Raw genomic sequence first — 17,695 nt, forward strand, 5'->3', positions numbered from 1 at the left:
GTACTGTATGCTAATTGCAATGGCTACATATAAAAGGTGGCTACCTTATCTATACATGTTTAAATGTTTCAAAATGTCATCTCTGATGAGATTTTGCTGAGAAAAAAACCACGCTGGAGTTTCAAGGAAAATCGGAACGGATTAAATTAAAGCTGACATTAACCGCACAATGAGAAGCTAAACTTTGATTAGCTGCAACATACAGCATGCAGCGCCACATAATATCATCCACTGTGATGGCCTGGATATCACAGCAAGTCAAACCACAGAAACACTATGAAGCAGTGCTATTAGAGCATTCAAAGAAACTAAGACTTGCTCATTTTTGTAGGTCAAACCCACAGTTTCCGGTTGCCTTGCTCCCTTAATGCACTGCATACGAATGGGATAATGGGGGCCTTTCTTTTTAGACTCAGTCACTTACTGTTGCATTTTCAGGATTCCCATTAGACACTTCCACAATCCTGAGTGTTTTGTCCACCCTCACCTTCGCCCTTGTCACAAACTGAATGACTGATGAACTGTCCTGAAGATTAAAAACAGAAGTAGTTAAACAAGCTTTTTCAATGTAATAACATTATATTAAATGATTGGGAATTTGGAGTTGGGCTCTTTAACACTATCCCAAGTTCACTGTAAAAAAAAAAACACAGCATGGTGCCAATCAACACAGACAAGCTAAATTTTAACCACAACAGTTCCCAAGTAGCTAGAAACAGGTATTTGGAAGCTAAGATAGACTTACAAATGGTAGATGATAAAATTGTTCATTATGTTAAATAAAACCAGGCATAGCACACTGCATAAGTTAGTATTTGTTTTATATTTCCATTTGTAAGGTTAACTTTGCCTTGCATGTTATACAGTATATTTAAACACGAATTTTCTGACCACTTGCATTTTAACTTATTATTTACTTTTATACTGTGTATATTTGTGTAAGGTTTCTTTTCATTTAGGACCAGATTGTGCCATTACCATGTTCTGAGGATAGTATCCAGCCCCGTTGCCGTGATGGAGAACTGGGGACATCATATACCCACACCCCAATATAGCTAGTCCACTATGAAGAGGGTGAGGAATAAATGTTCTTGCTTAGAAAGAGCTGTGTTGTAACTTAGCTGTGGTAATCATGCTGCATATAGCCTTGAAAGAAGATAAGTAAAGCATCCTGCTGAGGCAGTCTGTGTGGTAGGGGAATTCACAGCGTAGGCAGGGAATTATGCAGCCTGGAAAACCCCTGTCAGAAGGGAGATCCATATCTCCACTCAAAAGAGGTGACAGCTGGGGAGTTGGAAGCCTGAAAATGGGTGCCCTTGGGGAATCACAAAGGGGTAGATACAAGTGCAGTGGCCCTGAACTGTGACAAATACATGTATGGAGGATCTGTCCCATACATCCCAGGGGCCGGGTGCAGACCCTCTTCACAGAGATGAATGTCACTATGTACACAAATGCATGTTTAGCGAAATCAAATTCCCTGCTTGCATATCTGCGGGTATCATAAGTGGGAACAACTGAAACATTTGGCTCCGTCTATGTGCTGTTTCTCTAAACATGGACAATCAGCAGGTTTCAAAGTGGTTTCAGCTCAGAAGGCTACGAGGACATCCACTGGTGTCTTCCTAATCTTTAGGAAAAGACCTCTCCTTTTCTGTTTTTAATCTAGCAGCTGTCATTAACAGATTTATCTAACAGATTTATTTTATTACCCTCCGACTGTGATTATTTTATACTATTATGATGACATACCTTTGCTGTAGTTAAACTGTAAGCTAAAAATAATTAAATAAAACCCACCTTAGCTACAAAATAAGTGGAAATACAGTACATCTTTTTAAAGTTTACAAATCTTGTTATTTCATTCATCGATAGGATGGAACGTTGCTTAGCCTGCTATCATGTTTCTCACCATGAATGGCATGTTTATTTCTTATCTTGAACCTGCTAATGATGGCTATGATTTTTCTTTTAGTATAACAAATGTTTGAAGAAAGATTTTAAAAATTATCAGGCCTTTCCTCTTGTATCTCAGTCACAAACAGATAAGGATAAGTACATGGATCATAGTTTTTGCATACTTATTGGACTCATTATCTGAAAGTTTTAGAAAGCAGCTTTAAAACTGTATGTGTGGTTGTTTTTGTTTGGGTTTATTTCTAAATGTATTAATTTCAAAATGTAATTATTTTCTTTTTTAATGTACTTGAGAAAAGTCAACAAAATTCACGATGATACCTCCAGCTCTACTGATCATAAACCTAACTGTCTTATTTTTATAATTTTTAATAACACAGAGGTGATATGATTTAAGGCCAGACTCTTCAATGTGATGAGCACTTCCCATGAAGGGGTGAGCTTCCTCAGCCAACACAGAATTTAGGGGGAGCTAAAGCCTCAGAGTACTCTCCAGAATTGGCATCCATTAATTACTTTCTTCTGGAACTTTTTACCCACTGCTATTGCAATTGAACTTTTACTTAAAGGGTGCGTGAGGACTACATGGCTCCGTCGACGAAGCCATGTAAAGTAGTTTACTTGGCATAGTCAAAGAAGCGGGGATTTAAATAATCCCCGCTTCATTAAAATAAAAATGGCCGCCGCACTGTGGCGACGATCAGCTGATCCGACACAGAGCGGTAGTTTAGACGTGGCGCAATCGACAAGAGAAGCCTTTGTCGACCGCTCCAGTATGCCTTGTGAAACGGTGGGTTATGAGAAAAAGGCCACTGAAGCCACTGCAAGTGATCTATCTTAAAAAAAAAAAAAAAAAAAAGCACGGAGGCTTTAAATAAGAGTTTGCAGGACCTGTTCTTGAATTTTGCACATTCTATTTTAACTCTATCTGCACGTGCACATATTGATACACCATCCTTTCCTCCCTCTCCCCCATTATTCTGAAATAGAGGAAGGAACTTTTTAAAGTATAAAAAGTTCTTTGCTGTCATTTGAACCCCAGCTTAGACAGAAAGGCCTATCTTATGCTTCTGTAGTGAATGAATAAGAATGTCAAGTACAGAAATAAGAATTTCAAGTATAGAATGTGCCTAATAAAGCCATTTTGTAGTGCAATACACAGCAATTAAAACTGGTTGAAAAGGTCAGATGTTTTTTAGAATAAAACTACTTTTTTCTAAGTTCCCTGTAATTTGTGTTTGTTTGTTTTTGCAATGAAAAACCAAAACCTGAAACAATTAAGGTCTTCAAACCTCATTTCAGCAAATAATTGTGGTTTTCAGTTAAAAGTATTGGTTTTTGAAAACCAAAAACTGAACATTTTTTACCAGAATCTAAAGTTTTTAGCAAAAATTATGCTCATAAAAAGTTTACATTTTGCAGTTTTCAACCCAAAATTAGAAATTTTGACCACAATGAAAATCTGATCTGGAAATTAATGAACTTAAAACTTTTCAGTGAAACCATATAAACTACTTCTACTAGAGGCAGACAGAGGTGATAGTGCTTTGTGTATATTTCAATATAGAAATATATTTAAATCAATACTTAGTATATGAACTAGAAAGAGAGGCAGAAGCACTTACCTTCTTTAATATCTCAGTATTCAGCAGCATGTAAATATCTATATTGCGGGATTCTGCTTTTGCTAGTGAGCTTAAATTACAGCGTATAATTAAACAGGATCTGCCTGGTCTTTCACAGTCCTAAGGGAAATAAGTAAATGGCTGTAAGATGTATTAGGAAGGGAGGAAATTGTTCATTTTAAAACTAGCTAGCAATAGCAAACATTCCTACTGACTGGATGAAAACAGCTATGTGATGAAATCAATAGCATTGGCTGTACAAATCTCTTATGCAAAAGAGTGTCTTTTTTCAGAATATGCAGAATCATAAACATTCCAAAACTTCATAAAAACATGTCAGAGGAAATTCAACCCTGTGCCCAGGGTCAGTGAAAGGTTTATGCATCACTTATGCTGGAACTGAACAGAGAATTAGCATTGTCCTGGGCCCTACACAGGGATAAATTTCATCCACAGTAAGTAAATTCTGATATCTATCACTCCCTGCTCAGAATACCTGCCCTGAAATAAAGTGATCAGAAAAAAATTACTACAGAAAATCACTATCCACAAGAATCTATGTATTTCTACTGTATATGCTTTGTAGCTAGACTTGGAACAAGAGTAAACACTTTGAAGGTCTGCATTTAGAGCCTGACGCAAAGTTGAAAGAAATGACCAAAAGACTCCCAATGACACCAGTGGGCTTTTGCATCAGCTCTTTATCTGGTTACAGTGATTTCATATAATTTGTCACCTTCTGGATTTCTTCAAACTCTGTCAGTCTTTTTTTTTTTTTTTTTTTTTTACTTTCAGAAAATATTATTCAACCTTTACTACTTGTGCTCTGTTTGATTGTCTGTAGCACCAAAGCTCCAGCAGCGGTCTGAGATCTCTGAGCACTACCACAATAAAAATAAAATAATTCTTATTTTAGAGAATAAGAAAGTTACTGAAAAGAAAATAAATTAACTGAGTTCTTCATACTTCCCCTTACAATAACATTTATAATATATGACCCTTTTATTTTTTAAAAAATTTCAGTCATATATGGGATTTCTTACCAGTACTTTTCTGCCAGATTTGGTAAAAAAAGCAAATATCGTATGAAAAATATTGTCATTTTCTTGAGGGATGACACACAGATTAGGGTTTTTCTGAAAAGAGCAGCTTCCTTTCTCCTGAGAGACCTGAAAGCACAATGGAGATCAAAACATGTGAAGAGTCAATTCATAGCATTTACAACGTTGCATACTATGTGTCTGTGACTCTTGGAGCACTCCAGTGCCAGCACACAAAGGGTTCACTTTTCTATAACAGCAATTTCCATCAGGCCTGACAAAATCACCTCACCTAAATAGTGTCTTGTATGGGTTCAAATGAAAGCTAGTGACATACTGGCCATCATAGGCATTGCGAGATGTATGCACAGAAGATATGTAAGGAGTTATGGTTACCTATAACTAGTAAGAAGGCAGAACTGTCAAACAAGTTTTCTGAAAGAATATCCCCCTCTCTGATGTAAATTAATCATTTTAAGCAAAATACGTGAGTTACATTTACATTCCAAGTCAACATGAGGATGCGAAGTTAACATTGGGGTCAGCGCACCAAAGAACAAACCATCAGAGGGTATTTCAAAAGTTTACTGTACTACAACTAGAAGACAAGTAAGATATTTTGTCATCCATTCCCAAAGGAAACCCCGGAAGGATGTGGGAGTCATGACAGAAAACTAGCAGCTCTGTGAATCCTTGAGAGAAAATTGGATTTGTTAATTAGGAAAGGTAACCCTTAATAAGGGTGCACAGGATTGTGCTTTGTTGTTATCATTATCCTTGTTATCACTGGTACCACTTCTTATCTTGATTCACTCTCTCTTTGATCTTAACCTTTGATCATAAACTTCTGTTTGTTTCACTGTAAATGTATTTCAGTATTCTCCTGTTATAAAGAGCCTGATCCTAAGTTGTGCCATTCAAGTTGCAGGTTCACAGTTTCTTCAGGGACAGTTTGCCTGGTAATTTTTGTCCTGTGACAGGAGCTGGGCACTACAGGGAGTGTTCCAGGGACTCGGCAGTTGGTATATGTCTATCACCAACCTGCACAGAGAGGGCCAGGTCAGTAGAAACCTGGGAGATGCAAAACTACCCTGTGCTAAGGAGAAGTAGTGGTGAGGTGCCTCAGAATCCTGGGTACAGTCACAGTTTCCGTGCACGTTAGCACTAAATATCTCTTGGTATTTCAATCAACTTAACTGTTTCATAGTTTGTAAGGAATCAGCTCAACATAGCCTTGGAAAATCATCATGAAAACGTATCACCTCAGGCACAAAATGTGTTCATTTACTTTTTTTTTTAATAAACGATAATGATGATAATCTGCTATATATTTAACAGAATCTGTCTGTATGTCCGTCTGTTTGTTCAAAACCTCCTCCTAAACTAAGAATAGGACCACCAAATTCAGTATGCAGCTTCCTCTTATAGCTTAAAGCAAGGTAAGGGTTTGGTATGCACATTCCACTTTCCTGGCTACATCTAGACTGCAGGCTTCTTTAAAAAAAAAAAAGCTTTTTCTGGAAGAGATCTTCCGGAAAAACATCTTTCGAAAGAGAGCATCTACACAGCAAAAGCACATTGAAAAAGGGATCTGCTTTTTCGAAAGATAGAGTCCACACGGATTGGACGCTATCCCCGTATATAAGGCCACCCGGAATCAGTTCAGGCAGGGCATTAGGTCAGCAGTTGCTTCGGAGTGCTGTTGCCTAAGCCTAGCTGAGACACGCGCTTAAATGAACCCCCCCGAACAGCCGTTTTGCTGCTTCTGCTGAGTGCTTGTCTATCTCTCTGAGGGACAGCAAAGCTTTATCAGTGCGTGCTCTGGCTGCCCAGCATTAGGACACCACAGCATACTTCTTGCCATGGAGCCAGAGCTGCCCCTGGACATGCAATGGCCCCACATGGCCAAGTTGCAGTTTCTGCAGCAGTTTCTACAGGCTGCCTTCATGGCCCTGCACGAACTCGACACCGAGCTCATCCTTGAGATCCTTTCCCTGTATGTGGGAGCAAGACCCTGGCAACCACACCCCACAGTAGAGAGTCGGTTTTGGAGACTGGACACCAGTTTTGACTGGTGGGTCCGGCTGGTCATGGAGTGGTGGGACAACCAGCAGTGGCTCCAAAACTTCTGCATATGGAAGGCCACCATTATGGAGCTTTGTGCCTGGCTCACCCTGCCCTCCAATGACGCGATACCCACCTGTGACCCATCATCCGTCTGGAGAGGTGGGTCACCATTGACGTCTGGAAGATCGCCACCCCAGACAGCTACCCGTCAGTGGGCAACCAGTTTGGCATGGGAAAGTCCACCATCAGGGCCCTCTTTATGGAGATAAGGCACTCTCAGGCTACAGTCCCTGCGGGGGGGGGGGGGGGGAGGAGGGAAAGGAGGAGGGATCCTGGAAAGGGGGACTGTAAGGAAAAGGGGTAGGTGGTGTGGGGAAAGGAGAGAAGCCCCGTTCCCGGGGGGCCGCCCTCTCACAGCCCTGTTGCTGGGGGTGCACCTCATAGGGGTTGGATCCTGGGTTGTTTGGGGGGGGCAGGGAGAGGGGGCAGGCACCTCCAAGGTCTCAGGCACTCCCTCTCATTCTCTGTTTTGTGTGTTTCTTTGTCTCCTTTCGCAGGTTGTGAGGGCCATCAACTCCATCCTGCTGCGCAGGGTCATCTGCCTGGGAGACCTGGACCCGATCGTCGCAGGATTTGCAGCCCTGGCGTTCCCTAACTGCGGTGGAGCGATTGATGGAATCCACATCGCAATTCACGCACCAACTCATCGAGTGGCCCAATACATACACCGCAAGGGCTACTTCTCGATGGTGCTGCAGGCCCTGGTCGACCACTCTGAACAGTTCATGGACATTTTTGTTGGGTGCTCGGGTAGGACACATGATGCCTGTGTATTTAGAAACTCCAGCCTCTACGGGAAGCTGGCACATTCTTCCCCTGGCGTGACTTTGGGGTTGGGGACATGCAGATGCCACTGTGCATCATGGGAGATGCGGCCTACTCCCTGATGCCATGGCTGATGAAGGTATACACCAGCCACCTGGACCCAAGCAGGGACCAATTCAATTCCCACCTCAGCTGGGCCCGAATCCAGGTGGATTGCGCCTTCGGGCACCTTAAGGCACGATTCAGGTGCCTCCTGACCCACCTGGGCATGGGGGAGCACAACACCGGGTGGTGTGAGTGTGTTGTGTGCTCCACAACATTACGGAGAGGAAGAGGAAGGGGGAGGCCTAATGGGGTAGGGAGCAGAGGCCGGCCGTGAAGGTAGGACTGTCAAGCAGCTGCGCACAGCTGCCATCCTCCAGGCCCATCAGTTGGGAGTGCGCATCCAGGAGGCCCTGAGGAAGAGTTTCTCTCAAGAACTCCAGTAACTCTCCCTAGGGCTTCCCCGCTAGGGGCCTGTGCCGTGCTCCACTATCCCTTTCCCACCACAACCCCTCCCTTTCCCCATTCCCTTCAGTCTCAGGAAACACACCTGTTTTGATTTCAACAAAACAAACTTTGTATTTTTATTTCAATAAAATAAACAGAGGAAGAGGGGGGGCTGAGAACCTGGAGTAGGGGAGCTCAGCGCTGGGAGTGGCATGTGGGGTGGATAGAAGTGCCACTTCAGGTCCGGGGACCTCGGCAAACTTGGGTTTGGGTGGGGCCTGGGAGAACAGGGAGGTGGGCAGGAGCAAGGGCTGCACTAGGGTCAGGGATGGCAGGGGACGGGGGAGGGGGCGTAGGTATAGCAGGGGGAGGGGAATGGGCATAGCGGGGGGGGACAGGAGGATGGGAGGTAGGATCAGGGACAGCAGCCGGGTGTGCCATCATTTCCCGCATGATGGCACACATGTTGTTGCCCTGCCGTACAAGCTGGTCCCACATGCGAGTCCGCCACTCAGCATCCTCCCGGACCTTCTGCGCCAGGGTCTGCTGCATGTCATGCAGGACGCCCACATGCTGCCTCAAGGGGTCTTCATGGATCCTCGTGCGCTTTCAGCTCCCCCAGAGTTGGGCAGCTGCCTCGGCTAGTGTGGATCACCCCTCAGCAAGAGTTGGTCCAGCTGTGGAGAATAAAGAGGGAGAGGCGGTCAGTCATCCATGCACACATTGTCCCTGAGGCTGTGCCCTCTTTTGAGCAGTGACCAACAGTCGTCAGCCCAGAGGATGCAGATGTCCCGGGAGCAAGGCCATATGTGGCCTGCATAGCAGGCTCAGCCTCACAGGGGCCCCGAGGTGCCCAGGGGACCATGCTTCCCGCTCCCCTCTCCCCCACAGACAAGCAGGCAAGGTAAGTGTCTGGCCACAGTGGGATCCCATGGGCAGGAGAGGTGCCTAGAGCAGCCTGGTCCTCTACAGGGTTGACACACACCTGTGCCTGGAAGCGCTGTCCACGGGAGCGGGTGGTGCCTCACGCAGGAAGACACGCCTGTGTGCTCTGTGCAGCACTCCTCAGTCTGTCTGGGGTTGTTCGTGTACTCTTGTGCCCAGCCTACTTCCAGCAGTGGCAGGTGGTGGGAAAGCGTCGCCCCACAGGGGTCAGACGTGTGTGTGGCCTCCTGAGCCTGTGAGCAGGATCTGGGGGCTGCTCAGGGGCTGCCTCCTGAGGTTGCGTGGCGCAGACTGGCACTGCACATGCTTCCACATGCACCGACTGCAGCATGATGTCCAGGCTGAGAAGGCCAAACGACAATCGCACCCCGTCCCCTCTGCTCCGCCTCCCCTGCCCTTTGTGTGAAAACTGAGAGCACTCACCTGATGATTCCTCCCCACCGTCCAACGATGCCTGTGACACATCCAGGCGCTGGGGTATTAGTTCGAGGGTGAGGGTGACCATACTGGCTGTGACCTTCTCCTCCTGCCCTTGCTGTCCCTCGTCCTTCTCCTCCGCAATGAGCTCCAGGCAGGCAACAATGGGCATCTCAAGCCCTGAGTCCACCACCACAGGTGGGGGAAAGGCATCCCTTCCCCCCTGCCCTGGATCTGGTGCAGCTCCTGGTAGTAGGGGCAGGAGTGGGGTCCAGTCCCAGAGTGAGAGCTGCACAGCTCTTTAACCTGTTCTAAGATCTGGGGGCGTGTCCCCTCTCTGCCAGGGCCTCGGCCATACGCCTACAGATGTCAGCATTTTGGTGCTGGGAGCAGAGATCCTGAGGGGTCTCCTCCTCCCCCCCACAGCTCAAGGAGGGACAGGATCTCCACTCCGGACCAGGAGAGCACACGCCATTTGCTACCCCTGGCAGGGTTCTGGAAGCCCTGGTGTTGCTCCCTGGGAGGGCCAGGGAGATCTCGGGGAGCTTGTGGCTGGGCCATGAGTGGCAATGCCTGTGGCAGGGAGAGCCACATGGTCAGGGTGGTTAGCGGTTTTCAAATATCTAAAAGGGTGTCACAAGGAGGAAGGAGAAAATTTGTTCCTCTTGGTTACTGAGGACAGGACAAGGAGTAATGGGCTTAAAGTGCAGCAGGGGAGGTTTAGATTGGACATTAGGAAAAAATTCCTAACTGTCAGGGTGGTCAAATATTGGAATAAATTGCCAAGGGAGGTGGTGGAATCTCCCTCTCTAGAGATATTTAAGAACAGGTTAGATAGACATCTGTCAGGGATGGTGTAGACGGAGCTTGGTCCTGCCTTGAGGGCGGGGGGCTGGACTCGATGACCTCTCGAGGTCCCTTCCAATCCTATGATTCTATGATTCTAGGTGCTGCTCCCAGGGCCAGCTTCCTGCCACAAGGCTTTTCCAGGGTACCTGCAGCTTTAAGAGCTGGCATGAGACAGGAACTCTAGGGTTCTGATTACCTGGGATGGAGTGACCACCAGGGCACCTATGTTATTTCCTGGAGGCCTCTCAGAAAAAGGCTTCTCTCTTGCAGAAAGAGGTTTACCATGGTCAGAAAATCCTCTCTGTTCTTTGGACTGTCTGTCAAAGGACCACAATAGCAGTGTGGACGTACGTGTAGTTTTTCCGGGAAATCGCCTGTTTTTCCGGAAAAATGCTGCACTGTAGACATACCCTCAGAAAGGTAGAGTGGGAGCCCTTTTTAGATGCCCACATTGGTAAACAACATCTTTGAAGTATATGCTTCACAGCTAAACACTCGGACTGCTCTATTTTGCCATAATGAGAATATAAATGCATCACAAACCAACACCTTGACTAAATTATGTATGAGATGGGGAAAAAATCTGTTACAGATACAAAATTGCTCCGTGGCCTTTTTTACTTTACTTGCTGCATCAAGTCTATCTCTACAGACACCATCTGTGCTGTCTGAAATCTTGGTTGCACAAAAAAAGATGATTAACAGAAATGTATCCAGATTTAGAATAATCTTCCCTGTCTCTTCCTCCAGAGAATTCACTGCCCTGCATCTCTAAAAAGCATGACCTCCTGCCCCACTGGCCAGGCAGCCATTCTTCTCCTGATGTAACAGGTGGGGAGATAAACATACAAATTCCATAGATAATATAAAGGCAAATAATGCCAAAATAGTTGACATTTCTCCCAGTGATTACTTGCCTATCCAGGCTAAGATGCTCTGTATTAAGTTGCCCCACCTATAACTAGTTTCCATTATTTATTGTGTGCAAATTATGTTGGCATTTGTTTTCTTTGAATTTTAATATTTGGATTAGAACACTGTCCACCAGAATTTCAATATTAAATCAGGAATAACCAAAAAATGAGTACCTTCTTTTTACTCCTGTAAGTTTGAATTACTATAAGTAGGACATACATCGGTACCCAACTGACCCATCCGAGCTTAGCTTTTTAAATTCCTCACAGTTAAAACATGTTTTGTACTTGGGAAATCTGCCATTGAAGAAGCAATCAAAGAGAGAAAAAGAAAAGATCTGGCATGACTGGGGCTTGATAGACTGCACGGATAGATAACAGTGGTATGACGTATGTTCTCACTTATATTTTATAAAGTCAATACTAGATACTCCATAATACAGCATGAAATCCGCACACTGCAACCTTACATACAACACAGGGGAGCTGGGAAGCTGCTTCCTTTGGGTATGTTTACACTACAGAGTTAGCTCTTTCGGAAAAAGGCATGTATGGACGGGGGAAGTGGGGGCGGATTTCAAAAGAAGAGGCCTCCGGGTAAAAGCACGGGTGCCCTGGTGGCCACTCAGTCCACAGTAATCAGAACTTAAATGCAAGATAGCGTCCAATGAATGTGGACGGTATCTTTCAAAAAAGCAGATCGCTTTTTCGTTGCATTTTTGCTGTGTAGACACTCTCTTTCTAAAGAAGATTTTCTGGAAGAATTCTTCCAGAAAATCTTCTTCCGAAAGAAGCCTGCAGTCTAGACATTGCCTCTGTTGCCTAACTCTACCCTCCCCTTTCTCCCTCCTGGGGTCTAGAGGACTTCGGTAAATCATAATGGCCTTTCATACACTTTGACAGCAGTGCTGAGGAAGGTAAGCACCTCTGTAACTTACTGGATACGTACTCACTTTTTATTCTTCACAGTTGCCACGAGCCTGAGTTTGCAGGGGAGGGAAGGGATGAAGTGGGTGGAGATTGGGTATCTGTTTTACTAAATGAACTAATGGCTGTTGTTTTTAAATCTATTTCTCTTTAGTATACAAGGACTGTTGCCTGAAGAGCCAGGGGCTAAAGGGAGCAGGTGAATTCAAGAACAGTCAAATGTTTCTCTGGCTGCTTTCCTTACTGACAAAATCTATCAAAACTGTTTAGTACATTCAAGATCATTATTAAGACCTCTGTGCCAAAAAAACACATTTAAAATTTTTACCTGTACAGACCTTACATGCACATTGGTCAAGTTAAAATTTTAACCCAAAGATCTTTGAAAAACAGGCATCATTGTGAAGACAATGGGTATGTCTACACTACCCCACTAGGTAGTTCGAACTAGGCTTCCTAGTTCGGGATTTAAAAATGGCGGCACTCGGTTTATGCAAATGAAGCCCGGGAAATTCAAATTGCAATTGCGGTATGCCTACATTACCCTGCTATTTCGAAATAGGAGGGTAGTGTAGACATACCCAGAGAAAAAAACATCAGCTGACATATGCCATGCACACTTTCAAAGGGTCCTTTGAACATTTACTCTAAGGGTATGTCTACACAGCAAAGTTATTTTGAAATAACAGCCGTTATTTCTAAATAACTTTACCAGCGTCTACATGCTGATAGCCAAACCGCTAAATAGCCAAACCGCTATTTCAAAATTAAATCGAAATAGTGGAGAGCTTATTTCGAAATTGTTAAACCTCATTCTATGAGGAATAGCATCAATTTCGAAATTGCTATTTCGAAATAAGTGCTGAGTAGATGCTTATTTCAAAATAGGGGGTCTCCAGCCCTTCCCAGGGTGCCCTGGTGGCCACGCTGGGCACAAACAAGAAAACTCCTCTCCCTCTCTCCCCGGAGCCCTTAAAGGGGTTGACTCTGGCAAAAGTGCCTGTGCTAGCTCCAAGCCTGCCAGCCCAGAGCCAGCAGTCACTGCCCCTGACCCAGTGGCCCCAGCATGAGCCAGGCAGCCAGTGCCAACCAGCCCTCCACTGCTCTCCAAGACCTGTCTGCCAGCTCCCAGGAGCCTATCAGGGGCCAAAAGGTGGGCGCCTGCCTGGTCCAGTGTGGAGATCAGGGACCTAATTCAGGTTTGGGGGGATGCCTCCAACGTCCATGATCTCCACACTAAGCACAGGAACACAATTGTGTACAGACGGATGGCTGCCAGCCTGGCCACCAAAGGCCACGTGCGAATCCAGGAGCAGGTTAACATGAAAATAAAGGAGCTGTGACAGGCGTATGCCAGGGCCACAGGGGGCAGCTCCCAACCAGGGGCAGACCCAGACTCCTGCCCCTATGTTGATGCCATGGACTGTCCATGCCCCCCAGGTGGTCATCGACCCTGGGGCAGAGCTTGCTGCCTCCTGCTGCTCCAGCCCCTGCTGCGTCCCCAGCTACCGCTCCTCCTCCCACTCCTTTTCCCTCTGCCGCTTCTTCCTCCCCACACTCCAAGGGATGCTGAGGCCCCCACAACCATGGTGCTGGGAGACAGTTGGGCAGGCCTTCAACCCTGAGCCCTGAGCTTCTCCTCCCCCTTCCTCCCCTTGCCTCCCCCTGCCAGATTCCTCCTCCCAGGTTTCCCCCTCCCCTCTTCTTTCCCCAGTCTCACCTCAGTTTCATTCTTCCCCACCCCAGTTTTGTTCAATAAAGAGGCTTTGTTGTAATGAACACGTGTTTTTTATTGTACAGCAGGAAGGGGGGTTAGGGAGGGGTAAGTGGAAGGACGTGAGGGAGGAATGAGGCACAAGCCCCCAGTGGGGCACACCAGGGAGACTGTTACTGCCTGCAGAATGTGCTGCCAGACTCGCAGCAACACATCCAGGAGAAGCACCAGAGTGCCACGGGGCGGCTCCAGCTCCATGCTTCAGAGTGCTGTGGTGTCCTGAGTGAGGGCAACCAGAGCATGCAGAGAAAAAAATGCTTTGCCGTCCCTCAGCGAGGTAGGCAAGCAAGCAAGGAAACTTTAGAACCGGCTGTCCGGGGGGCGGGGAGGGGGGTGTCCCTTTAAGCACAAGTCTCAGATAGCCTCAGGAAGCAGCCACGCAAGGTAACTCCTGACCCGATGCCCTGCCAGAACCAGTTCCAGCCAGCCTTAAATGCTATTCAGCATCCTATCAATGTGGGCACGCTATTTCGAAATAGCAAAATGCTATTTCGAAATGCATTTTGTGTCTAGACGCGTTATTTCAAAATAAGCTATTTCAAAATAACGCTGTAGTGTAGATATACCCTAAGTGAATTATTATAATAATAAATTCACAGAATGGCCTTATATCTTGAGACAAATATAAATACTGAATGCTAAAGAATCCTTGCCATTTCAAATTCCTTCATGGTTAGACATGATTTCTTACCCTGCAAGGTGAATTGAATGGAATAATATTGTTTTCCTGTAAAAATGACATCCCCTTTCTATAAGATGAAAAATTTAAAGGGACAATGATGAATAATATCTCTATTTTTTTTTATTTCAGCACCTATATGTGATAGTCTATAGTGACAGATAAATGGCAGAATTATTAAATCTTTCAATTTAGATTTGTCCACATGCCTGCCATCCAGCAGTGAGCATTATGTGAGGTTGGATTTTTTTTTAACTGATGAAATGGCAATTTTCACAAAATTTCCAGCTCTAAACTGGTATTTTTTTCAGTAGTATATGGCATTATTTTTCCAATTAAAATGAAATTTTTCAACAGCTAAACAATATTTGCATCAAAACATTTTTAAGGGAAAAAGAAATCATTTTCCAATTAGCTCTACTTAGAGGTTTATTGCAGGATTATTTTGTCCACATTCTTCTCACAGAGGAGTGACAGCTAACCATTTAAAAAACAATTCCTAAACTGCAAACTTGAACTCTGACTAATGCAATGTGTCTGTTATTCTTTCCTAACTTATTTGCAAATAGACTTTTACTCAGTCATAAGGCGAAGGTTGAAGGAGCCAGTGTGACAAAAACCAACATAACTTTTGTTCAGCTCTCATTGGCATATTTGAATGTGCATGTCTGCCCTTCCAAGATTTTCATGACTGAGTAGTGACCACCTTAACACACACTAAGGACGCCTGATTTTCAAAGAGGGGACACAGCATTTTCGGAAAATCATCCCCTTTAAAATGTCTCAGATCCTCAACATGAGCACCTACAAATTGAAGTGTCGAAAATCACTAGGGGTGCATGATTATACTTTTTTGGTCCATATATACCCACAGACACGTGCACAGTCATATATATGAATATGTACACAGGTATGAAAATATATGTACCAAACACTATTTTGGTCCTTGACAAGAGCTTCAAGGCACTGCCACAATAGTTTTATTGATACTACTGCTAACAAATAAAGCAGCTACAAAAGCCAAGCACCTCTTAACCTAGCAGTTCCACTGATAAATAGCCCACACTGAATGACAGGTCAGTCTCTGACTTTGTAAATTTATTAGAACTGGTTGCTCCATTAAAGAGCCCATAAACATGTTTGATAGACAACATTTAAATGACAGCTTATACATAGGGTATTTCTGCCAGCATTTTGTTGTCAGCATAAACCACAAAGCTCCTCAGAGACAGGATGTAACCATGGAAGAAAAAATTCAGATTACTTCATTCTTCAAGAATGTTGTATTTGCAACAGCCGAAGAAATTCCCATAGGAGTTCTTTAATGGTCTTTGCATACTTGAACAGTCTCATGGATCAGGGAGCGAAGGCATAATGGAGCGATGTGTTTTAGTCGTATCAAATTGCACCATCATCCTTAACAAAAATTGTCACTTATGGGATCAAACTGTTTTGCATGTAACAGGTCAGATACATTGAATCTACACAACACATGCTCCAAACACACGTGGAATATTGAATACCATGGTGTGGAACTGGCGCACTGATTTATTTCTTAACTGGGGCTCATCCTTTCCAAGTTTCCCACACAGATGCTGGGTATTAAGTGCTTGGAATGGTAGAAGACGGTACCAGGGAAATGTAAACATTTATTCCCCATCTGGCAAAGCAAAAATGGGTGTGAGAGAACAAACAGGAGTTTGAACTGCTACTGCAGTCCAGACATTTTAAATAAGTAACTCCTATATGAATAGAGCCAGTTTCTAATCTGGATTGAACCTAAGGTTTGCCTAGGAGAAGTAAAATATGTGGCATCTCATCCAGCATGTTCTCTTTGTATAGTCAGGTGTAGTAAATCTTCCCCACACCTGTTGCTGGCGTTGCCCAGATTAAGATTTAAAGGCGTGATGTTAGCACATTAGTCAACAGGTGCTTACTGGCATAACTGAAAAGTCCAGGCTGCACAGAATTTAATGAATGCTGAACTAGGCATTTTAAAACTGGTCTCCCTTCTAGACTTTAACTCTGACAGTTCAGCATGCTTTAAAAGCAGTATGAGGTTCTACATCTTATCAAGGCAATTTTGTATGGGGCAGGCACACTAGGAGGTGGCACGGAGGTGCAACTTTCCAAGCAGCATGTTGGAGAGATCAGCTAGGAACCACAGACAGGAAAGACACCCTGACTTGGGGATGGGGGCTCAAGCATATTCATGTTGGAAAAGGTCCATGGGGGGATGTTCCATCCCAACATTAAGTCTGATCTTCCTGCTAGAAATAAACAGCTCTGTACTAACCCACAATTAGTGCACACATTTTACAAACATGAACTGGCAAGCAAATGCAGGTCTCCAGCCCATTTTTTTTTTAAATCCTGGAAACAGCCTCCATTCCCTGTAAAGAAATTCATCATTATATCAAACCTAAGCGATAAAGCAAAAATCCCAGATCCCTTCCAGAAGCCTGATCTCCCCTCACTTACCATGATGGCAAACAGAGGCAGCTTTGTTGTACTCAAAGATAAAAAGAAGAATTGGGCCTTGAATGTCTAGGATGGAACCAAATTCACATTTAAGGGATTATGGGGGAATATAATTTAGTAAATTCAGGGAAACATCAAGAGTCTTCAAACTTTGTGAATGACAAATGATAGCTGCTCGGGAAATAGGCTTGTGGTCAGAGCATAGGTCAGTTGTGTCACAAAATTTTTAATACTGTTCCTCCCTAAAACATAGGCTTTTTTCCTAAGCCCCGGGGTATCCAGGTTTCAGTGATTATGGCCAAACCTGTCTTGAAACTGCTGCTAGATAGCTTCTATGTACCTGTATTTTTTACAGTTTTAAGTGACTTTATGTGCGTGTACATGACAAATGATTGAAGTCTGTACATTAAATAACAAATAAAAGATGCCTGTTCATTTGTCTAAATTGTAAAGCCTAATTTGTATATGTTAGAGTCAGGGGGAAATTGTTTCACGGAAGCATCCCAACTCATCTTTTATTGGTGTTAATTTTATATAGACAAATGGACAGGAGTGGTTAATTGAAAAAGACAGTCATGTTCAGAGCTAAAGAGTATTAAAAAAACCTCCAGATAAGGTCTGGCTATATATAGGAGACAAATAAACTATGTAAATATGTTATCTTAGCACTTGTTGTACTTGCCAAAATGTTTAATATTCATAGATAATGAAATATGTTTGAATCAGAACAGTCTGTTGATTCTGGC

General features: G+C 44.2%; 1 protein-coding gene across 1 annotated transcript in view; it reads right to left on the reverse strand.

The window, feature by feature from the left end:
* ITGA9 (integrin subunit alpha 9) overlaps positions 1-17,695 on the reverse strand; it is a 332,993-nt gene that overhangs the window by 35,918 nt on the left and 279,380 nt on the right. The window contains exons 24-26 of the mRNA XM_006124025.4: positions 4,586-4,711; positions 3,543-3,662; positions 425-526 (exon numbers count right to left, since the gene is read on the reverse strand). Coding sequence (XP_006124087.1) covers positions 425-526; positions 3,543-3,662; positions 4,586-4,711 — 348 coding nt within the window. The remainder of the gene's footprint in view (positions 1-424; positions 527-3,542; positions 3,663-4,585; positions 4,712-17,695) is intronic.

Source organism: Pelodiscus sinensis, chromosome 2, assembly GCF_049634645.1.
Source record: "Pelodiscus sinensis isolate JC-2024 chromosome 2, ASM4963464v1, whole genome shotgun sequence".
In the NCBI taxonomy this organism is placed as follows: Eukaryota; Metazoa; Chordata; order Testudines; family Trionychidae; genus Pelodiscus; species Pelodiscus sinensis.